The 25,771-nt window shown below is 36.2% G+C and overlaps 1 protein-coding gene across 9 annotated transcripts in view; it reads left to right on the top strand.

Annotated features, from left to right (window-relative positions):
* The window catches only part of TRDN (triadin), a 355,846-nt gene extending 330,669 nt beyond the window's left edge, over positions 1-25,177 (top strand). For 4 of the 9 annotated variants that reach the window (XM_084777414.1, XM_084777409.1, XM_084777410.1 and 1 more), the window contains 7 exons: positions 6,366-6,401; positions 9,986-10,027; positions 12,039-12,077; positions 14,723-14,761; positions 17,262-17,300; positions 19,229-19,267; positions 22,848-25,177. In XM_084777414.1, coding sequence (XP_084633540.1) covers positions 6,366-6,401; positions 9,986-10,027; positions 12,039-12,077; positions 14,723-14,761; positions 17,262-17,300; positions 19,229-19,267; positions 22,848-22,987 — 374 coding nt within the window. In that variant the 3' untranslated portion in view covers positions 22,988-25,177. The remainder of the gene's footprint in view (positions 1-6,365; positions 6,402-9,985; positions 10,028-12,038; positions 12,078-14,722; positions 14,762-17,261; positions 17,301-19,228; positions 19,268-22,847) is intronic. The other 5 variants (XM_084777411.1, XM_084777408.1, XM_084777407.1 and 2 more) reach the window with 5 other exon arrangements.
* The last annotated feature ends 594 nt before the right edge of the window (positions 25,178-25,771 follow it).

Here is a 25,771-nt window from a genome sequence, read left to right as displayed (position 1 = left end):
TTTTGTTTTGGACTCCCTGGCTTATATTTCCCATTTCAGGGTGTATATTACCCTTTTAACTATGTGTGTGTGTGTGAACATAGGGAACATGTCACAGGTTAGAGATTGCATTCGGAGACTTCTGCTTAGTCTTATGCTTATTAGGTCCCATGTGTTTTTGTATGGTCACAATTCACTCTTTTACAGAGTTATTCTGTTTGAAAGAAGTTCCAAGTTAATTGTGATGTCTTCAAAATAAAAGTCTTCTCTTACTTCAAAACATTCTTTTCCTTTTTAAATGTGTTGTTTTATTCCATAGCCTCTACCAATATGGAAGAGGGCCCCCTTATTTCTGTTACTTACAAAGTTATCTTTGAAATTTTAGCACATACGATTAAATCATTGTACATTTTCTAACCATCTCTTAAAACATACAAATCCAATCACATCTAATTATTTACATGGCAGTTGTGTCCCTGTATTTTTTTAAATCCCTAACATACCAATTTAATCTATATTCTGTTTGAGTCAATACATGTCTATACCTGTGCCAGTCTAACTGCTTTGCAACCTTTAACATGTCTGATTTCCTCCAGTGGCATCTTCTTTAGTATTGCCTCCAGCAAAGTGAGATGGGATCCCACTCACCTTTTACTGAACAGCGATTATTCTTTATCATCCCACAATTATCCTTTTATTATGTTTAGGGTAGAGGAGGTGGTGTGGAGAATAAGACAAGGACTTGCTATCAAGCCAAGATCATCCCCAACTTGTGAGGCTTCTCTAACCAGCTTCCCAGATGATGGTATTATGGATGAATTATGCTATTCCCAGCCTGAAAGCCCGTTTATCATTGAGCACATGGCAATAGTAACATAAGTTGGGTCTCCGCTTGCATCTTGATAGAAGCTTTCAATCTATTATTCATGTGTTTTCCATTCTATTTTTTGGATAGGGGAATTCTGCGGGCCAATATAATTGTCCTTTCTTTCTGTGAGGGTGTCTCTGCCTCTGCTCTACTCCAGATTCGCTACAGTTTGTTGGTGAAAAGTAAATGACTAATTATATAAGAGTACCACATACCTGAAAAATAATTTCTACTTTGTAGGAGTATATGATTTCAAGTTGGGGGGAAGCAACTTGGCAGAATACTCATTGTGCAGAAAATGTGGTCCAATCCCCAACATCACATAAGCATGTGTGGTGGTACATTTCTGTAATTGCAGCACTAGGAAAGGAGAGGCAGGAGAGTAAGAAGTTAAAGGTTATCCTCAGCTGTAGCCAAGCTCATATATATGTACATATATGTGAATAAATGCATATACACATATATTTGTATATATCATCTTGTCACAAAAGAATGTATAACTACTACATGTGACTTGAGGAATTAATTATTTTTTAAAAATTCAAATTTAAAGACTTCAAATGACTATCAATGTGTAAGTGACCATAAAAGATTAGAAAATATTTATCATCATTGTATATTAATAAAATGCAGATTAGTCCACTATTACATAATATTTCACATGCACTGGAGTAACTGAAAATTTTTAAACACTAATAAAATAAACAAGGACAGGATATTTAGCAACCAGAACATTTATAATTGCTTTTGGGGAGTGCAACATCGACCCAGCATCATAGAAACTGCTTTAGTATTTTTTATAACATCAGGCTTACATTAAAACTCCACTATTCCCTCCCTTGAGGGTTAAAGGAATGAATACATATGTTCATACAAAGGACTGTGCATGAATATTTATAGAACTATCCTAATAACTGGTCAAACTGGAAATAACCCACATGCCCTCAACGGAAGAATGGATATATCACCTTATGTTCAGATAGAATATTATAAAGGCTTTATTACTGTAGTGTCATTATGAAAATAAACTAAGACTGCATAGGAAAGATATATTTTAAAAATGACATCTTATACTGCGTACAGTAGCACATGCCTGTAATCCTAGCACTTGGGAGGCAGAGGCAGGCAGATCTCTGTAAGTTCCAGCCCAGCCTGGTGTACAGAGCAAGTTTCAGGACAGCCAGTTCTACACAAAGAGATTGCCTCACCCTCAAATGGTGTAAATAACACCTTCTCTCATTTTTCTTTTCTTTTTCTTTTTTTTATTAATTTATTCTTGTTACATCTCAACGGTTATCCCATTCCTTGTATCCTCCCATTCTTCCCTCCCTCCCATTTTCCCCTTATTCCCCTCCCCTATGACTGTTCCTGAGGGGAATTTCCTCCCCCTGTATATGCTCATAGGGTATCAAGTCTCTTCTTGGTAACCTGCTGTCCTGGTGGCACTCAGAGGAAGGACAGCAGGCTACTCTCATTTTTCTTGTTGGTCTTCCTTTCAATCGTCCCTCCTTTCACAGTTTTGTTACAAGCTCAGCAATTCCTTAGCGTTCCTGAGGTCTCTTCACGGAAATGAGCTACAGCTGGCTAGTTCCCCAAAGACAAAGGAGCCTTCCTTGTTCCTGTAGTTTTAGTCCTCAAAGAGGCCCTTTGTGCTTACTTTTGATCTGGACAAAAGTCCTCTCCCATTTCAGCAGATCATTTCAAGGCAGTATGATGTCTACTTACGTTTTGGGGAATCATTGTTGTCCAGTGTCTCATACTTCTGATTGTTTGCCTCAACCACTCCATTGCAGATTTGTTTCACCATGTTTTAGTCATTGTTTCCGTTAATGGATATTTGTGGGTTCATTTAATTTTGTTACGTGCATGCCTTTTACTGTCTGTCTATTCCAGCTAGTTCTTTGAGAGAGGTAGAGAATATTTAAATTCTGCATTACTGCTATTTTCTCATAATCCCTGAGTCAATTTTCTATTTGTTGCCCTATTCTATCATAACAAACCATTCAAATTCCATATCCCACACCATCCCTTAATTTGTGAGTCTTACCGGACAATAGACTCTGTGTATCCTGTACATCACAGGGGCCCACCTCTCATCTCCTGAGGCCTTCTCCACTACTGCAGTGTAAAATAAACTCATCTTTATCATCTCTGAGCTCAGACCCTAAATAATGTGGGAGTCTTTTCATTTGTGTTGCTTGGTGAATGAGCTCTTAGGAATGCAATTGAACACATCATCAGAACTATTAATGTCTGAAAATACTAATATTCCCCTAAGTCTGATATTTTGATTGAGCATTAACATACACTTTTCTGGATTAAAAGGGGAAATATTATGTCTTAGTTTCAGACTACTTTAAAGCCTAATTGTATAACTAAAAGCGTAGAGTATCTGACTATAGAATTCTAAATTCTAAATCATTTCTGGGTTGGTTAATTGAAAACATGAGTATCAATATTTTTGATATCATGAAGTTAACATCACATGTCTAAAAATTGTTTCATGGGGCCGAGGCTGCTGATACTGAGGGCCTCAACTTCTGAATTCTTCACATAAAGCTGTATAAATGTGAAAGAATTACTTAACATTTCTAGCATTCTATTAAATTTTTACACTGCAATGATATTTGATGAAAAACCTTGGGAGTATTAAATAACATAAAATAATAAGGTATATAAATAGTGTTTGGTACATAATTAAGAATATTCATCATTAGTTCCTGTGGGTACAAGGGTAGTAATAAGGACTATAGTACCAACCATTCATGCACACCTGCTACTTCCCCAGATAGAGACAGATTCCACTTTGGTTTCAACGTGAGTAAAACTATAAAAAGAATTAGTAGAAAGAATGTATGGGTTTTCTGCCTTTTAGGGCTGGTTTGAAGCCTTCTCTACTTTTAGAGCAAGTTCAATTAAATAAACTTTGTTCTACAATTTATAATGGAAAAGTCACTTGTGACTGAAGTCTTCTGTGTACCAGCTGCAGGAATATAAATTCGAACGCTCCGCTCCTCTTTGCTGACCCTGGAAATTCTGTGTAAAGGAGCATTTGGTGAAATGTTTGCCACTGTTCCTTATTAGTCTTTGGGTCACAGCAACGGAGCCCCATTCATTTACGGGTGATGCTAAGTTATTCTGACATTGCCCTCCAGACAGTCATCTCACTCTCTGAGTGACAGGATGGATAACTCTGAAAGGACTACACACGTTTATCCAACACCCTTGGCTTCACCGTGTGATGTGTGCAAAATTCCAAATGTGAGCTGTCTCTGCATACTCTGTAATTCCCAGAAGACAAGCCTAAGGATGCTGTGTCTGTTGTTCAGTGTAGCAGTTAACGTCTTTAACTCAAGATTGTTTTGAATAATAGAATGCAGATGAGGATCCTTTTCACTTAAGGGCTAAGAAGAACTAGTTGCTAACTCTAAGCTGGGACCATGGTGAATGCATTGAATTTCTTGGGAAAATATAAACTCATAGAACCTAATATTGTATTAATCTCTTTATACACAGTTCAGAAAGTCAGTTGAAAAACAATCTGAAGCATTGGTGGTCTCTAGAAATGCAAAGCAGTGCGTTGAATTTAATGAAACAAGAGTAAAACTCAGGCTAAATTTCTTTGTGTTTGAGCTGAAGGCTCCCAGATGTTTAATAATGAGTATCTCTTGGAACTGCAGCTATCCAAAAAGATTGCTAGCAGAGAAAAAAAATGTAGTAACGGTGTGGATAGCAATGCATGCATTATTTAAATAGATTTTATTTATTGTGTTTGCTGAGAGTATGCAAAGCTCCCTGAACACAACAGAGGAAATATTTATATTTAAAAGTGTGTGATGGATCATCTTGATTGCTAATTTGACTAGAGTAGGAAGTGCCTAGAGATTACCAGTGTGCACCACAGTGTCTCTGTGAATTATTGGACAGAGTCAGAGAGACCCATCCAGGCAGGGAACATATATCCAAAATGTCAACTGGGATGCCTCAATAGCAGTGGTTTTCAACTTTGCTGATGCTAAAACCGATCAATACAGATGATGTTGTAGTGACCCCTGAGGAAAATATTTGCTCCTGACAATAAGAGTCTTACTTTGTAGTGTGTTATAACATAGAAAATTTCATTTATATTTCTGTGGATGAGGACCTTGTACCACTTTACTTTTGTGCAGAAATTTCATATATGTATGCAAATTAATAAAAGAATTCTTAAATGTATACAAATTCTTAAAAGATGCTTTTCTTCATCTAAATATTCTGGCATCATTTAAAAAAGATAAGTGCTATGTTATTTCAAATGTCATGTCACCATTTTTAGACTTCCCTTATTTACAGATGTTGATCAGTCAGGTTAAGTAAATTATTACCTATCAGTATTAAAATGAGCTAAGGCAATATTTAAAGAAACTTTAAAACACATCAATTCAAACTTTAATTACAAATTATATAAAAATGCTAGCAATCTTGTTTCTTTTCCATTTTGTTCTTTTACATAATCATATTTCTCCTTGAAGGCCCATTTCTTTCCTATTAGAGAAACTTGAAATAAACTCCCGTATTGCTCATTTTTCACTTGTTACTCAATATGGTATGCAAATGCTGAGTAAATAAAGCCGGTACAAGTACTGAAAGAGTGAAACCAAAAATTAAAGATGATCAACTATATTTTGTTAGTGTTACCTCCGGCTTAAAATTATTTCCACAGGATTCCACATGTTTCTGCAAGTCATAATGTATAAAAGATAAATTGATTTTTATAATATAACTTAGTTACCGTTTGTGTCTTTGAATTTCAGTTCATATTTAGTGTCCTTTTTTCTCCAGTTTCATTGAGGTATAAGTGGTAAACACAAATTGTGTATCTTAAGGTGTTCAAAGTGAAGCTTTAATATACTTATGCATCAACATATAATTATGATGATTAAATGAATCAATATATTAATGTATTCAGCTAGCTGTGAGTGTGTACATCTGTGGGTGGATGTGTGTTTTTGTGTGCACATGTGTATTTTAAGGTCCTTGCATGTGTGTACACATGCTTGTTGAGGCTACAGGACTCTTTTAGGTGTTTTCTTGTCATAGATCTCCACCTTGGTTTTGACGCAGTGTCTCTTACTGACCTTGATGCTCAGTGATTTGGGAAGACTAGATGTGAGCATCTCCTGCATCCTCCTGCATCCCCATCCCCAAGGCTATGATTGTAGCTGTGCACCACCACAGCTAAATCTTTATGTTGTTTCATAGCATTCAAAACCAAATTCTTGTATTTGTTTTTCTCTAAATAGTTGTTATTATTTGACATTATTTGATAATGTTTATTCTGACATGTGATGTCTTTTAATGATGTGTTGTCCCTTTTACATCCATTTCTCAATTCAAAATGCTTGAACTAAAGCTGCATTAGGACTGCATAAAGACCTGTAACTCATTAAAGAAAAAAAACTTTAACAAAATTATTTTCCTTTTATAAAACAAAAATCATTTAGACAATGATTTACTTTTTATTTTTTCCCTCTAGAAGAATCCAAAGATGTACCATCTTTAAAGAAAGATAAAGGTGAGTTTGCTACCTTCTGCTCATTTACACATTTTCTCTTGAGGATGCAGTGTTTTGCATTTTGTTGTTCGTTTGTTGTTTGTTTTAGTCTAATGTTCTTGATCTCTTGGTATAACTATTGGCATTTCTAAGCAACATTTATGTGGTATAAATATTTTAACACTTTTATTTTTTATGAACTACAATCTTTCTGTATATTGAAAAAACTAGCTGGTAATTATCTTAAAGTAATTATTAGAAGCATTTATTGACAAATCTATAAAAACCATTCTTTTGAAAATATCATGTATAAGGAAAACTTCATCAAGTAGAGCAAATCTCTTATTTTTTTCAAGAGTTGCTCTTAATAAAAAAGTCACCTACAGTAAAGGGAGGACAGGACCTGGAAAACACACATACACACACACACACACACAAACACACACACACACACACACACACACACACACATACACACACGATTCTCTTTGAAAGTCACATTCCTTTCCTATTAGAGAAACTTCAAATAGTCACCTATCTTAACTTTTTTCCATTTATTAGTTAAAATATGATGTTCAAACTGAGTAAATAAAGCTATCACAAGTACTAAAGGGGGAGTTTAGAGCAGGGCACAACCCATATAGCTGACATGCTGAAAAGGACTGTGGGACACCCGAGCAGCTTTGGGCTTGGATCTCTCTCTGTCCTCTCCTCTCTTGCCTGGCCCATCTGGGACACAGAGAGCAAACCAACAGAGGTAAGTTGAGTGCAGACCACAACCCATATTGGCTACCATCTTAAGAAGGCAGAGGCAGAGTATTAAAATCAACAGAATCAGAAAAGAAAAGGGAGACATAAGGAAAAACACCAAAAAAATCAAAAGAATCACTAGCTTATATGCCATAAAATTTGAAACTCTAAATGAAATGAATAATTTTCTTGATAACCATCAACCATTAAAATTGAATCAAGATCAGATAAACAAATTTAAATATTCTATATCTCCTAAGGAAATAGAAGCAGTCATCAAAAGTCTCCCAATGAAAGAACGATCAGGGCCAAATGGATCCAGCACAGAATTCTACCAGAGCTTCAAAGAAGATCTAATAGCAATTCTCTTCAAACTATTCTACAAAATAGAAACAAAAGAACTATTACCAATCTCATTCTATGAGACTACAGTCTTCTTGATACCTAAGCCACACAAAGACCCAAAAAAGAAGAGAATTTTAGACCAATTTCTCTTATGAATATTGATGCAAAAATACTCAATAAAATACTCACAAGCAGGATCCAAATCAAAAATATCATTCATTATTACCAAGTAGGCTTCATCCCAAGCATGCAGGGGTGGTTCAATATACAGAAATCCATTAATGTAATCCATTATATAAACAAACTGAAAATAAAAACCACGTGATCATCTCCTTAGATGCAGAAAAAACATTCAATAAAATATCACATGCATTCATGTTAAAAGACTTGGAAAGATCCGGATACAAGGCATGTAACTAAACACAGTAAAGGCAATATACAGCAAGCCTATAGCCAACACCAAACTAAATGGAGAGAACCTTAAAGCAATTCCACTGAACTTGGGGACAGTGCAAGGCTGCCCATTCCTCTCCATATCTCTTCAATATAGTACTTGAAGTCCTAGCTAGTGCAATAAGATAATTAAAGGTGATCAAAGGAATAAAATTGGAAAGGAAGAAGTCATTTTATCGCTGTTCACATAGTATACATAAGTGATCCCAAGAATTCTACTAAGGAACTCCTACAGCTGCTAAATACCTTCATCAAATGGTTGGATACAAAATAAATTTTTAAAAAATCAGTAGCCTTCCTTTATACAAAAGACAAACAGACTGAGATAGAAATTAGGGAAAAAACACCTTTTATGATAGCCACAAAAACATAAAGTATCTTGGTATAACTCTAACCAAGCAAGTGAAAGACTTGTATGAAAAAAAGAAAACCATCAAATCTCTGAAGAAAGACATTGAAGAAGATATCAGAAGATATAAAGATCTCCCATGCTCATGGATTGATAGAATTAACATAGAAAAATGTCCATCTTACCAAAAGCAATCTATAGATTCAATGCAATTCCCGTCAAAATGTCAACACAATTCTTTACAGATCTTGAAAGATCAATTCTCAACTGCATATGAAAACAAAATCAAACAAAAAGAACCCAGAATAGCTAGGACAATATTATAGAATAAAAGATCTTCTAGAGGCATCTCCATCCCGGATCTCAAGCTGTGCTATAGAATAACAGTAATAAAAATGACGTGGTACTGACAGAAACAGACAGATGGGTCAATGGAATGAAATTGAAGACCCAGAAATAGAAATAATAAACCCATACATCTATGGACACTTGATTTCTTGACAACAAAGCCAAATCCATACAAAGGGGGGAAAAAAAAGACAACGTCTTCAACAAACGGTGCTGGTCTGACTGGATGTCTATGTGTAGAAAAAAAATGCAAATAGACTATTATTTATCACCCTACACAAAACTAAAAGCCAAGTGGATTAAAGAGCTCAACATAAAACCAGACACACTAAATCTGGTGGAATTTGCTGGAAGGACTGTAAGCTTTGTCCAAGGGTAAAGCCCACCAAGACTGCTTTCACCTGTGTCAAAGCTTACAGTCCTTCCCACATCTGTTAGAAAAAAGTTGGGAAGAGCCTTGAGCTCATTGGCATAGGAGACAACTTCCTGAACGGAACACCAACAGCTCAGGGTCTAAAATCAACAATAAAAAAAAATGGGACCTCATGAAACTAAAAACCTTCTGTAAAGCAAAGGACACTGTGATCTACAGAACAAAACCACAACCTACAAGCTGGGAAAATATATTCACCAACCCTACATCTGACCTAGAGCTAATATACAAAATATATAAAGAACTCAAAACACTAAACAACAGCAAACAAAATAACCCAATTAAAAAAATATGGTACAGAACTAAACAGAGAATTCTCAACAAAGGAATACCAAATGCCTGAGGAGCACTTGAAGAAATGTTCACTGTCCCTAGCTACCAAGGAAATGCAAATCAAAAGGACTCTTCAGATTCCATCTTTCACCAATCAGAATGGCTAAGATCAAAAACTCAAGTGACAGCACATGCTGAGGAGGATGTGGAGAAAGAGGAACACTCTTCCATTGCTGATGGGAGTGAAAACTTGTACAACCACTTTTAAATCAATTTGGCTCTTTCTAAGAAAATGGGGACTAGTTCTACCTCAAGACTCAGCTATACAACTCCTGGCAATATACCCGAATGGTTTGGAAACATTTCATCTCATTGCATGAACTGTCCTTTTATTTCTCTGAATAACTTGTTTTGTTGCTTAGAAACATTCTGATGTGATATGTCCCATACTATTCACCTTGCTTTTGGACCTGCTCAGTGCTGCCCCCTCTGCAGTAATTTCTCAAGTCAGAATGCTTGAACTAGAAGCTGCATTTGGGATTACTGTCCTGAAAAATCAGTTTTTTTAAAAAAAATCTTGGTAAGGTATTTTCCCTTTTTGGAGAACAAACAGCGTTTAGACAATGATTTACTTTTCATTTTTGTTCTCTCTAGAGGAATCCAAAAGTGTGCCACCAGCTTCAAAGAAAGATAAAGGTGAGTTTGTTACCTTTTGCTCATTTAACACATTTTTCTCTCGAGTATGCAACATGTTCCTCTTTGTTGTTTGTTGTTTGCTTCTCTGTTTGTTTTAATCTAATGTTCTTGTCTCTTGGTATAAATATTGGAGCTTGTATTAATGTGGTAGAAATATTTTAATACTCATTTTTATAAACTATGCATCTCCCTGATACTGAAAAACTAGCTGGGCACTATTTCTAAGTACTTATTGACAAATCGGCAGAAACATTTTTAAAGTATCATGTATAAAGATAACTTCATCAAATAAAGCAAATAACTTATTTTATCAAGAGTTTCTCTTAAGAAAAAAGTCACCTACAGTAAAATCCTTCTTGTAATGGAGAATACCTAGAAGAAAGGAAGGGAAGGTAGGTCCTGGAAAACATATACACATGTGCATACACGCACATACACACACACACACACACACACACACACACACACACACAAACACACACACACACACATTTCTCTTTGAAGGTCACAATCCTTTCCTATTAGGGAAAACTTCAAATACCTATCTTACCCTTTTCCCATTTATTATTTAAAATATGGTATACAAACTCTGAGTAAATAAAACAATTACAAGTACTGAAAGATTGCGATGAAAATCAAGATATTGTTCAAGAATATTGAGTTCATGTTGTCTCTGACTTAAAATAACTTCCACAAGATTCCACATGTGCCTACAAGTCAGAACCTGTAAAAGACCAATTGATTTTCCTAGTATGCCTTAGTTACTAATTATGTATTATAGTTTCAGTTCAAATTTAATGTCTTTCTTCCTCTGGTTTTATTGAAGCATATTTGTTAAACACAAACTATACATTTTAAGTGTATATGTGACAGTTTAATTTATATGCAAGATATAACTATAATTAAGCTATTTAACATATTAATTGACTCAGCTAAGTTTTATAATCAGAACGTTACAATCATGTGGGGAGTGTTGTATGGCTTTATATGTGTTTTTGCGTGTACATGCACCTGTGTAGGTTCTTGCCGGTGCATGCACATACCTGTTGAAGCTACAAGTTGCTGTCTGGAGTTTTCTTACATAGCTCTTCACCTTGGTTTTTGGGCAGAATCTTTTACTGACCCTGGTGTTCATTGATCTGGGAAGACTAGCTGTCAGTGAGCTCCAGGATCTTCTTGCTTCCCCATGCCCAGGGCTGAGATTATAGACACACAGCCCACATGCTATGTTTCTTCTGGCCACCTGGCCCTGAGCTCGCATCCTTGCAAACACTTATCCACTGAACAGTCTCACCAGGTACTATACAGAAAAGCTCAAGCACACAAGGAGCCAGATATGTTCAGAAAATGTACTCATACATAGGGTTGCTGAATATTATATGAAAGATAACTTTTTCATGGTTTTGTAAACTCCAAAATTTTACTCTTTTGAGTAACAAATTTAATTTTCAAACACAAAAGTAAAAAAATTCTTTCTCTGTAAATATTTGTTATTATTTGACATTATTTTGTAATGGGCTTTCTGACCTGCAATTGGTGTCTTATAATGATTTTTTAAAATTCATTTGCATGAAAATTAGTGGTATTAACCGCATTATTTTGTTACTATTTACCATTTTCATATATGCTATGGATATTTTTATTTGGTCTCATTTTTCTCCAGGTATATGACTTAGTTGTGTATGTTACACATTAATCTATCAGCTATGTGATTTGAAAACATTTTACCTCATTACATAAGTTGTCTTTTTATTCCTCTGGATAAATTTTGTTTTGTTGCTTTAAAACATTCTGACGTGATGTGCCCCACATGATGCTCCTTGCTTCTGGACCTGCTCAGTGCTGTCCCCTCCACATGCATTTGTCAATTCAGAATGCTTCAACTAGATGCTGCATTTAAGAGTAGATTCCTGAGACTCATTTTTTTAAAAAATCTTGGTAAAGTCTTTTCCTTTTGGGAAAACAAAAAGCATTTAGACAAAGATTTACTTTTCATTTTTGTTCTCTCTAGAAGAATCCAAAGATGTTCCAGCTTCAAAGAAAGATAGAGGTGAGGTTCTTACCTTTTGCTCCTCTGCACATTTTCTCTCAAAGATCTAATGTTTTTGCTTTTTTGTTGTTTATTTGCTTTAGTCTAAAGTTCCTATTCTCTTTTGGAGCTTCTAAGCAACATTTATGTGGTGGAAATAGTTTTAATACTTTTATATACTTTATAAACCACGCATCTCCTTGCAAGATTTTTTATATTGAAAAAAAAACTAGCTAGGCATTATTAACAAATCTGCAGAAACGTTCTAAAAAATATGTATAGACCTTGCATTGAGAGGACTTAGGTCCCCTGCTCAGGTGTAGCCAATAGGCAGCTCAGTCTTGATAGGGGTTCCTTACAAGGTGAGCAGAGGCTGTAGCTGCCAGGGACTCTGCTCCCTGCTCTTTGATCACTTCTCCCTGGCGAGGGGCCTTACCAGGCCACAGAGGGAGAGGATGCAGGCAGTCCTGATGAGACATGGTAGGCTGGGGTCAGTTGACAGGGGAGAGAAGCTCCCCCTCTCTGAGGACTAAGGGAGGGGCATAGGGGGGAAGAGGCAGGGAGGGTGGGACCTGGACAAGAGGAGGAAGAGGGCTACTATGGGGATGTAAAGTGAATACTTTTTTAAAACTATTATGTATAAAGATAACTGCATTAAGTATAGCAAATCTCTTATTTTATCTTAAGAAAAGGGGTCACCTATAATAAAATCCCTCACATAAATAGGGAAGTAAGGAAGGGAGCATAAGACCTGGAAAACACACACACACACACACACACACATACACACACACACACACACACACACACACACACACACACACACACACACATTGTTCCTCCTTGAAGGTCACATATGTTTTCTACTAGAGAAATTTCAATATTCACCTATCTTACTCTTTCTCTATTTATTAGTGAAAATAAATAAAGCAATTACAAGTACAAAAACATTGCCATGAAAATCAAAATATTGCTCAAGTGTATTGTATTCGTGTTGTCGCTGATTTAAAGTTACTTCCGCAGGATTCTAAATGTGCCTGCAATTCAGAATGTACAAAACACCAATTGATTTTCAAAGTCTAACTTAATTAGTTTTTATGTCATTGAGTTTCAGTTCAAATTTAATATCTTTTGTCTTCAGTTTCATTGAGGCATATTTGTTAGATGCAAATTGTACATATTAATTGTATCTGTGAAAGTTTAATATATATATGCATCAAGATGTAATTATTATGATTAAGCTACTTAAAATATTAACTGACTCAGTTAACTTTTCTAGGAAGAAAGTTACAATCTTGTCTTAGAGAAGCATGCGTGTAAGTGTGACTCTGTGTGTGTGTGTGTGTGTGTGTGTATGTGACGTGTATGGCTTTATATGTGTGTTTGCACATACACAGACATGTGTAGGTTCTTGCTGGTGCATGCACATACCTGTTGAAAGTACATGTCTACATTAGGTGTTTTCCTGCATAGCTCTTCACCTTGGTTTTTGGGCAGAATCTTTTACTGACCCTGGTGCTCATTGATCTGGGAAGACTAGCTGTCAGCGAGCTCCAGGGTCTTCTTGCTTCCCCATTCCCAGGGCTGAGATTATAGACACGCAGCCCACATGCTACGTTTACGCTGGCCACCTAGCCCTCAGCTGTTATCCTTGCAAGCACTTTATCCACCGAATAGTCTCATCATGAGCCAGATACGTTCTGAACATGCACTGAAATGTAGATTTGCTGAATATTATATGAAAGATAACTTTTTCATGGTTTTAAAAACTCCATACTTTTTTCTGGTGAGAATACAATTTAATTTCCAATCAAAAAAGTAAAACATATTTTTTCTAATAACTTGATATTATTGACATTATTTGGTAATGGTCATTCTGACACGTGATGTGGTGTCTTATAATGATGTTTTAAAAATCCATTTGCATGAAAATTAGTGAGATTAACCACACTATTTTGTTACCGATTACCATATCATGTATATTATGGATACTTTTAATTCGGCCTATATTTTTCTCCAGGCATAAGACTTACTTATATGCTATACATAAATCTTCTATCAGTTATGTGATTTGCAAATATATGAGAAATATATATCTCATTTCATAAGTTGTCTTTTATTTCTCTGAATCATTTGTTTTGTTGCTTTAAGACAGTCTGACATGATGTGCCCCACATGATGCACCTTGCTTTTGGACCAGCTTAGTAATGTCCCCTCTTCACCCATTTCTCAATTCAGAATGCTTGAACTAGATGCTGCATTTTATTTTATTGATTTCCTTCTATTAAAAATAATAGTAGAAGTCCACACTGGCCCACTTTTCTGTGTTCTAGTTACCCATGTTTAATTTGTAGCAATGATGGTTAATGGGTAGGAATACTTATTCCGGTCAATACATTTTGTAGGAAAGCCACCTAGTTTTGACAACAAATAAACCCAGAGATACAATGATAAATATTGGAAGAAAACTTTGCCTTAGGGAGGCACAGACTTTATATTTCTTATCGTTATGTATTTACTGCTGTCAGCAGAAATAAAAAATACACAATTTTAAAAAGGATTAGAGTCCTGAAACTCATTTTAAAAAAATCTTAGTAAACATTTTCCCTTTGGGAAGACAAAAAGCATTTAGACAAAGATTTACTTTTCATTTTTGTTCTCTCTAGAAGAATCCAAAGATGTTCCAGCTTCAAAGAAAGATAGAGGTGAGTTTTTTACCTAATTCTCCTCTGTACATTTTTTCTCAAAGATCCAATGTTTTGCTTTTTGTTGTTTGTTTGTTTAGTCTAGTGTTCTTGTCTCTAGTGTATTGTCTCCAGTAATTATTGAAGTTTCTAAGCAACATTTATGTGGTAGAAATAGTTTTAATACTGATTTCTTTCATAAACAATGCATCTCTTTGCATATTGAAAAACTTGCTAGGCATTATTTAAAAGTAATTATTAGATGCATTTATTGACAAATCTGAAGAAACATTTTTCCTTTGTTTATGCATTTTTCTTTTTAAATTTATTACAATTTAATCAGATTATATCCCAATTTTCCCCCTTGCTCTTATCTTCCCATTCCCACATTCCCTCTAACCTCTGACAGAAGGGGACCTCCTCCCCCAACAAATGACCAGAGCCTATCAGGTCTCTTCTAGATAGCCGGCTTCCCCTTCCTCTGTGTGCCACTGGAGATCAAATCAGGGCACTAGCGTTCATGTCAAAGGCAGTTTCCACTCTCCCCAAACCATGGGGAATGAGCTGTCCATTGGCTATATCTGAAGAGGGGTCCAGGACTACTGCATGCATTGACCTTGGTTGGTGCAAGGGTTTGTGCAGGCTGCAGAAATATTTTTTAACTATCATGTATAAAGATAACGTCACCAAAGTGAAAAAAATCTCTTAATCAAGAATCGTTCTTAAGAATAAAGTCATTTATGAAACCTGGAAAACAGGCCCACACGCGTGCGTGTGCATGCACATGCACGTGCATGCACACGCACACACACACACACACACACACACACACACACACACACAACTGTTTCTCCTTGAAAGTCACACCTCTTTCTATTAGAGAAACTTCAATATTCACCTATCTTATCCCCTTTTCCATATATTAGTGGAAATGTGAAATGTGGTAAGCAAGCTGAGTAAATAAAACAATTACAAGCACTAAAAGGTTGAAATGATAATCAAAAGGTGATCAAGCATATGTGTTGTCTCTGACTTAAAGTAACTTCCACAAGATTCCATATGTGCCTGGAAATAATAATGTATTTAAAAGCAATTGATTTTCATAGCATAGCATAGTTACTGTTTAGGCCTTTGAGGTTCAGTTCAAATTTAATGTCTTTTTACTCAAGTTTCATTAAAGCATATTTGTTAAATAAAATTGTGCATTTTAAATCTATATGTGAAAGTTTAATATATATCCATCCATATATAACTATTATGATTAAGGTATTTAACATATTAACTGACTCAGCTAACTTCTATTGGAAGAAATTTAAATTTGTTGTCTTAGAGAACCGTGTGTGTGTGTGTGTGTATGTGTGTGTGTGTGTGTGTGTGTGTGTGTGTGTGTGTGTGTGTGATGTATGGCTTTATATGTGTTTTTGTACATGCATGGACATGTATAGGTTCTTGCAGGTGCATGCACATATCTGTTGAAGGTACATGTCTACATCAGGTGTTTCCTGCATAGCTCTTCACCTTGGCTTTTGAGCAGAATCTTTTACTGACCCTGGTGCTCATTGATCTGGGAAGACTAGCTGTCAGTGAGCTCCAGGATCTTCTTGCTTCCCCCTGCCCAGGGCTGAGATTATGGACTCGCAGCCCACATGCTACGTTTACGCTGGCCACCTAGTCGTGAGCTCGCATCCTTGCAAGCACTTTATCCACTGAGAAGTCTTATCATGAGCCAGATATGTTCTGAACATGTACTCATGTGTAGAGTTGCTGAATATTATATGAAACATAACTTTCAGGTTTTTTTAAACTCCACAATTTTTCCTCTGGTGAGTAACCCATTCAGTTTCCAACCAAAAAGAGTAAAAGACGTTTTTTTGATAATGGTCATTTTGACATGTGATTTGATGTCCTATAATGATTTTCAAAATTCATCTGCTTGAAATCAGTTGAGATTATTTTGTTAATGTTTACCACACTCATAAATGTTATGGATATTTTAAATTGAGCTTATATTTTTCCTCCAGCTATATGGCTTACTTAAATATTTCATAATCTTCCATGAGATGTGTAATTTGAAAATATTTTATCTCATTTTATAAGCTGTTCTTTATTTCTCTGAATTACTTGCATAGTTGGTTAAAAACATTTTGAAGTGATGTGTTCTTTGTATTGTGCATCCACTTTTGGGACCACTCACTGCTGGCCACTCTATACCCACTTTCTTTCTTTCTTTCTTTCTTTCTTTTTTTTTTTTTGATGATGTTTTGTAAATTTTTATTTTTATGTAATTTTAACTTAATTTCTTCATACTGGTTGTCCATAGGAAAGTAACTGAAACATAGTGAATGCAAAAGCATATAGAAATGAGCACAGCTACACCCACTTTCAAGTCAGGATGCTTGAACTAGAAGCTTCATTTAAGATAGAGACCTGTAACTCATAAAAAAAATAGTAAAGTATTTTCCCTTTGGGAAAACAAAAAGCATTTAGACAATGATTTACTTTTCATTTTTGTTCTCTCTAGAAGAATCCAAAGATATACCAGCTTCAAAGAAAGATAAAGGTGACATTCTTACCTTTTGCTCATTTACACATTCTCTCAAGGATACAATGTTTCGCTTTTTGTTGTTTATTTGTTTTAATTTAATGCTCTTGATCTCAGTATAGTTACCAGAATTTCTAGGCACTATTTATGTCCAAGATTTATTTTTTAATAATTCTGTTATTTATAAACTTCCTCTCCTTGTATTTTGAAGCAGAGCTCAGTGGACATTATTTACAAATAATTAACAGGTGTATTTACTTTATAATGTGCAAAAACATTCTTTAAAATTATCATGTTTAATGAAAACAAAATGATCACTTCATTGATGACAAACCTATGATTTCATCAAAAATTGCTCTTACATAAGAAAAAGTCACATATCGTAAAAGCCCTCTCATAAAGGAAGAAAATGGGGAAGTAAGAAAGTGAGGATAGGACCTGGAAACACACACCCATACCAACCAGTGCATACACTCAAAAAAACTTGCTACTTCCATAGGTTTAATCCTAAAGGCTTAATTCCTACTGGAAAGTAGGAGTTGTAACTAGCTTGGTCAGTTTCTATTGGTGTTGTTTGCTGATGGGCTCCTAGCTTCTGACTTCAGAACTGCTACAGTACAGGCGTTTTCTGTTCCCCTTCTAGTATGCTCTGTAGATAGTAAGAGTTGCCCAATGTTCTTTTTGTTATGAAGTCTAAGTTCTGTAATTGTTTCCAAACTTCATTAAAAATGTGAACAGCATTACCTGAGTAAAAAGACACAGCAAGATAAGTGTACACCCATGCTTCCAAGATAAAAAATTGGACTTAAGCTTGTATAAAGATGTGCTACTGGAAAATGCATATATTGTTGGTGAGAAGGACAGTTGATTCGGCCATTTAACAACACAGAGCTTCCTTTTAAAACTAAAAATAGACCTTTTACATCTTCTGTAAGTTACACTACTAAATATATGTTCAAAGGAGATAAATCATTATTTCAAAATAATACTAAAATTAGAAAGAACAAAGTCAGAATGAATGACGGTCACAGACTTTGATGGAACCCTTAAAGTGCAAATCTTGTTGATATTGTGAATTGCGTCGCTTCCAGTTTAGTTTCTTCTGGACTCTCCCTACATGACTGACAGTTACTGTTTAAGATTTGCACACACTGAGATTCTACTAGACGCTGCGATGTTTCCTATTTCCTCTCACGTCTTAAGTGCAGACTAACCTTTAAGTCATAGTTACATCAAGCAATGCAGCCTCACCAGCGTCTGCTTCACTCAGTTTGCTGTGACTTTGCCTGTTTTGCAGTGGAATCACTTTATTGTAGATAAAGTAAACTGAGTGTATTGCTGCACTTTTAAGTTTTCAAAACAGTGTTTTAAAATTGCATTGTTTTTATTTATTTAAAAAACTCAGTTTAAAAAAGGCTAAACTGTTCTTTCAAAAGATGCAAGTAAATGTGTTCCTAATTTTGTACATGAGCTTAGGTTTTGTAACCAATATTTAAAGCATTTATCAAATGTGATTTAAAAAACAACAAAACAAAATTAATCAAAATGATACCTGTACTTCCATAATAATCACAACACTATTTACAACAATGTAGGATAGACTAAATCCAGATGCTTGTTTGTACAACTGCCAAGAGCATGTTTTTATCTTTTTTTTTTTTTTTTTTTTTTTTTTTTTTTTTTTTAGTTTTTTTGAGACAGGGATTCTCTGCGTAGTGTTGGCTCACTGGACTAGATTTGTAGACTATGTCGGCTTTGAACTCAAAGCAGTCCATCTGCCTCTGTTAAAGGCGTGTGCCACCGGGCCCAACTGGTCCTTATTTTTATAATGAAAGTGTGTTCTCTGTCACTGAAATATTGTGCTCATGTATAAAAGGCCAGGGGCTAAGTGCATGTTATAGATCTCTGCGTGTAATAATACTTACCTTTTAAATTTTTCTCTCTAGAAGTAACTGATGATGTAGCTTCACCAAAGAAGCAAAAAAGTAAGTTTATAATAAAATTTAAAAAACAATGAGCTCCTCCAATAATAAAGATACTACTCAGAAATTTAAACTTTAGAGGCTCCCAAGAACAGTATTAGGAGGAAATGGTTTTTCAGCGCTGGCCTGGTGAACGACCTTAAAGATGGCCATTGATATTTCAAAACGAAGCTTGTCGTTTTCGTGTCGGGCGAGAGGCACAGGGTTGAAATAACTACAAGTAATGAATGAAATGACATTTACCGCAAGCCTTTCTGCAGTCTTGATCCTGGGTTCTCTAGCTGAATATTACTTAAATGTCTGTTACTCCCTGCTGTAAAAAAAAAAAAAAGTTCAGTAGAAGCAAGGTGCCGAAATTTTTTTAAATAAAGTTCAAAAAAACTGTAGAGATAGGTTTTTAGCGGCTCAGTTACTTGGACATTCACTCCCAAAATTGAAAGGTCCCTCTTGGCGTTCCTGGACACCTGGCAAGCTTTTAACGGTTTCTGGAACCTTTGACTTTAGAACATAATCAGCAGTCACATGGAGTTCTACAGCTCAGTGCTATCCAATGCTTCCATGTCAGACATTTTTGTTCAGATAGTTAAGCAACACACACACACACACACACACACACACACACACACACAAATACACCACACACACACACACACACACACACACACACACACACACACACAAATACACCACACACACACACACACACACACACACACACACACACACACACACTAAAACCATCACCAGACAGAGCAAACAATTTTTAAAATAGACTCAAAAGGTCATCACACATAATACTGCTGAGACTCACAGCCAAACTTCAGGGAGGAGCTCAGGGAGCCTTATGGAAGAGTAGAGGGATAGCAGCACCTGGAGGGGACAGGAGATCCACAAGGGAACAATGAAGCCAATGAAGCCAACAAATCTGGCCTGGGGAAGGAGGGTGCTACAGAGACTGATGAAACAACCAAAGACCCGCATGCTGTGGACCTAGACCCTCTGCTCAAATGTAGTAGAAAGGTAGCACAGTCTCTTTGTGGGTCCCATATATGGCGAGGGGGGCTCCCTCTCACTCACTGATCACTTTCCAGGCCACAGAGGAAGAGGCTACAGCCAGTGCAGATGAGACTTGATAGGCTAAGGTCAGATGGTAGGGGAGGAGGGCTTCTCCTTTTGAAGGACCAGGGGAGAGAGGGAGAGGGGATGACAGGAAGGGTGGCACTGGAAGGTGACAAGGGAGGGGGCTACAATCAGGATGTAAAGTGAATAAAATAAAACTAAGACAAAAAATAAAATTTAAAAAAATTTTAAAAACCCAAACGTTTATCAGAGAAAACAATTCCTGTAGGATTTGCAAGGTTTCCTGCAGAGCTTGTGAAGGAAGCTGTTGAAGCAGTGTACTAATGAAGACATTTGGATACCTACTACACTGTGTGTGTTGCCAACAATACCGACATGACTGCAACACATAAAAGTGGGTCACTGGAATGCTTCATACCATCAGGCTGTGAGAAAAACAGGAGTATAAGCAGGCTTGATGTAATAATTTCAGAAATCAATGCAAAAAATCCATGAAAAAAAAACCAATTAGGATGCAAGCTGCCACACTCTCCCAATTGATAAACTATTGTTAATAATTTAAACTAAATTACATCAATAGTTGAAATCTCTTATTTCATAAATAAGCATTGAAAATATTTCAATAGTTAGATTGTGTCAACACTAATTTCCTGTCTACTTTTTCTTGTCAGTGTGAGAAATTGCGTGAAAAAAGCATGGAATATCACTGCATTGTTTCTTATAATTGCATGTGAATCTAAAATTCTCTCAAAATAAAAAGAAATGTAATGAAAAGTCTAAGGGCATGGTGACGCATGCTTCTACTACTGTCACTCCAGGTATTAAGGCATGATAATCACCCTGAGCTCAAGACCAGTTTGGGTCATAACAGTAAGTAACCCAGGCTAGCCATTGCCAAAACAGAAAAATCTTTCCACAAAGAATTAAAATTTAAATAAAAATAAATAAATTAAGTATTGCTAAATATTTATCAGTAACAGTTCCCACTCATAGAATTCATTACATCAAAACATTATTTCACATTTTCATCTTAACAGGTTTTGCATTCTAGTCTTCATGAGTGTTTAATGTAGGTTCTAACATTTTTAGAGCGAGGGATTCTTTTTTTTTTTAATTAATTGCTCTTTCAACTTGAATTTGATGCATATGCCACAACAGTGCCTGCATTTGCTAAGGTCAAATGCAATGGGCCTATCGTGAAGAGGTTCTTGAATTTTAGCATCCGTGCTGTTATTTCTGACTGTAGCTGCCTTTCTGCTACTTCCATCTCATGCACGCCAACTGCTACATCTTCCACGGCATTGGGGGAAAGGGATTTGTGCTACCAAGGTAGAAAAAAATAGAAAGCAGTTAGTTCTGAGAAACCCAGTTACTGAGACTAAGCAACCTGTAATCACTGGAATCAGAAGATATCTGTAATGTGACTAATGCCTATAATCTTAAAACATAGGAGGCAATAAAAAATTTCAAAGTCCAGCCTACAAAGTATTAATGCTTCTTCTATCTTCCTTCCTCCAATTCACTTCATTCATACAAACTTGGCCATCTTTCCTATCTCATGCACATCACTCCTTTCAGTTGGTATTTTCTTTCCTGGCCTTCTGCAAAATGTCTGGATTTTTTTTTTTGCAATAACATACATGGATAGGGTATAGAATAGTGGAGATATGGTGTCTTTGATTATAGGAAAGGTGTTTGATCTCTCTTAAAGGGAGGCCAGGTTTAGTGTTGAAAGCTCAGATTCTACCAAATGTTTCACAGGATATTTGGCATCCCACTCCTTTAAAACAATTAAATTTATTCATTTAGGTGGAGATGTGGAATAGGTAACACAGTGTGTGGGTTTCAGAAGACACTGTATTGGGAGTTGATTCCATTCTTTCATTATGTGGCACCTGGAGCTTGAATCTAGGAAGTCAAGATTGACAGTGAGCACCTTGACCCACTGAGTCACCTCCCTGGCCCTGTGCCATATTCATTTCACTTTCCTGTGTTTTTCTATCCTTGAAGTCTCTGTCTTAGGGCATTGCATGAAAGCCAGCTGCCTCAGTATAGCTCATACCTCCAGAATAAAGAGAGACGGAAGAACTCACTCCATTAGGATTCACAGACATACTAGGACATTAACACACACACACACACACACACACACACAAACACACACAGACATACACACTCACACACAGACACAAATACATACACACACATACAGACACAAACACACACACTCACACACAGATATAAATACACACATATTCATACACACATACACACACACACACACACATACACACACACACACACACACTATGATGGGTCATTTCTTTTTTCCAATATTCTCATCATGAGTCATATTGTCCTAATTTTATGTATAAAGACGTCAAGGCATAATGAAGTTTAGTTCACCCCAGTAGCTAGGGAGGCTCTCTGACTGAAGTCAGGGACTACATGTTGATGCACAAGTCTTATTTCTCTGTAATAAATATCACGCTCTCTTCCTTAGGCCCCATCAGTTTCTTCCAGTGTGTCTACTTGGATGGGTACAATGGCTATGGATTCCAGTTTCCTGTCACTCCTGCCCAACGCCCTGGAGAGAACTCTGGCAAACCAAACTCTCCAGGACAGAAGCAGCAAGGACAATAGTCACACATGCATGACCCTGACAATTGCTTTAACATGGTAGAAATGGAATCTTCCCTTTTGTCCACAGTGGTACAGGCAATTGAAACTATCCAACACTGAGATTTCTTTGTAAGCATTCTAGTCTTCTGCCTGGCATAAGAAGATGGCGTGGACAAAAGGAGCTGACTAATAAGCAAATGTGTTAGAGGGTCTAATGCTTGAGAATCCATCTGTGTGTCTGTTGTTGTGGGAGGGGTACTTACATTTAGTGTTTCTATTCCTTGTGAGGTTGTGTGCTCATTAAAGTTTACTTCATATTGATCTTTTCAATGTAATTGGCACAATTAGAAAATGAAATTTGTGGCTTTGGGTAGATAATTTTTAAACTGGTAATATAGACAGTGCTCTAATTTTAAATGGTACAGGAACATATATAAAAGTTACTCTTCTGCATTGTGTGGGTAAACTCGGTTTACCTGAAGACCTGTGTACATCATTACATCCAAGTCTGTCTCTAGTTCAGCTGTGGCAAGGCTTTGCAGTAGGTACGTCTTACACCAGAGTGCTGCATGTCCCTTGCCACATTCTTAAAGCTGAGAATATCTGACAGACAGGACATGACGAAAACAAGTGCTTGATGCATCTTGTCTTTGAGGTTGTCTTGAGCTATAATAAAGACAGTCTTTCCTGTGGACATTTACTTGTAGCTAAGGACATCTGGTAAGTCATTTGTTTAATACGCAAGCGAATCAGATGTGAAATTTACATATTTCTCCAGATTGTACCCCAGTGAAAACATCACCTGGGTGAATGTTTAGATCAACTGATAAACGTTGATGACCAATGCGAGCATAGTTTTATTTCTCAATACATTCTTTCTGTGAAGTTAAATGTTTTCTTTTTCAAATGGAAACAATATGAATGCCGTGAAAGTTTAAGTGAGACCTTTGAGCCTAGATGTGCTCATGAGATGTCGTCACTTTCTTTTGCCTAATTGGACATTAATGCCAGGTAAATGAATGGCAGTTTTTAACTCACTGAAAATAACTGTTGAGAGTGTTCATCTTCTTGGTGATACAAACACTCATTTTACACCAACTATTCTTATCAACTCTAGACAACATGTCTGTAATTCTTCTTCATGTTTCCAGTTGCAGCTGAACTTATAACGAACTAGCTCAGGAAATGACTTGAATTACCGTTTCTGCCACTATCAGCAGCTCACCCTGGCTGAGCTCCACAGGGCATGGGCCAGCTGTGTGACTGGTTTTCAAGTACTGAGGCCACCTACAGTTCTTGATATCCAAGATGTGGGTCAGATCTATGAATATTCAGGTAGGGTGTGGACCATTTACTCAGCATTCATGATGGAACATCAGTGACTTTTGTAAGCAACTTAATTTCGATCAGATGCTGACAGATGTAGTTCACACCTCAAAAGCCAACATGACAACGAATTGAATTAATGGAGCCATTTGGAGGGGAAGGGAGTACATCACTTCAGAAACCAGAGCGAATTGGGCCATCTTGTAAAGCCCATTCATTCAGCAATTCAGACTTGCAAGCAGAGCAATGGATAAAGTCCTCTGATTTGCTGCGGGTTTACCCAGGCACTTTCCTGAGTAATGGGACAGTGAGCAGAAGAGAGGGTTGTTTTCATACACCAGGACTGTTATCCACTACACTATTATTATTCAATGACTGTGTATACTCACTGAATCTTCCTGCTCTGTGTCAGGCACTAGACTGTGTGAGAAAGCACAGCAAAAGATTGTACTTAGTACTGACCTGGCACAGTAAATGACATTGAAAATTTTACTAATATGGACTGGGTCTGTATCACTATGTGTCAAAGAACCGTGAAAAAAAAAACCAGCTCAGTGCTTCAGATTTATTCTGGAGACTGATAAAGTGTCTTAATATGGATATGTTTGATAACATTTTCTGAAATGTTTGGAGATCACACAAATTTTATCTCCATAGACATTTAAATATCATCTATTTTCTTTATGAAACAAATTGTAAAAGATATAACAGATGTCTTTGTAAATTTAGGTGTGAATTGGAAAAGCCAATTATAGTATAATTAACATTAACAATAATTATTAAAGTTTGTCTAAAATTTCAATGTTGATTATAATTTGAAAATATTATCTAAACTGTCTTCTGTTTGTATCTTTACATCAATAAACTATTTCTGGCCTTTTTGAATTTAGTGGGGTTTTTTTCTTTAAAAAGAGCATTTATAGCTAGTTTTCATTTTAAAATTTCCTTCATGAGCTACGTGGTAGTGGTGCATGCCTTGAATCCCAGCCCTTAGGAGCCAGAGGCAGACTGATCTCTGAGTTTGAGGCCAGCCTAGTCTACATAGTGAGTTCCAGGACAGCCAAAGCTGCGCAAAGAAACCCTGTCTTAAAAAACAAAAATCAAACAACCAACCAAACATAATTTCCTTTGAGTTTTTTTCTATGTTGGTCAGAATGGGTAAGTGATTGGTTAATTTGGTTTCTTCGGTTTTGTTTTGTTTTTTTATTTGTTTGGTTGGTCGGTTTGGTTTTGGGGTTTTGGAGTTTTGTTTTTTTTTTTTTTAATTTGGCTTTGCCTAGTGCATGTGACTCCTCCCCATTCCTGTATGCTTCCATATTCCATCCCATATTGATATGTAAAACTATACATAAATTAGGACACTTCTTTTTTCTTACAGTCATATAGGACCAGATAATCATAATTCAAATGTAACAAAAGTTATTTTGTGTGTTTTCCTCATGAAAAGGACCTCTCAGTGGATTCACTTTTCTAAATGGG

Source organism: Acomys minous (assembly GCF_964271855.1).
Source record: "Acomys minous genome assembly, chromosome: 3".
Classification (NCBI taxonomy): Eukaryota; Metazoa; Chordata; class Mammalia; order Rodentia; family Muridae; genus Acomys; species Acomys minous.
The sequence above is the reverse complement of the archived record's forward strand: the minus strand, read 5'-3'. Positions and strand labels throughout refer to the sequence as shown.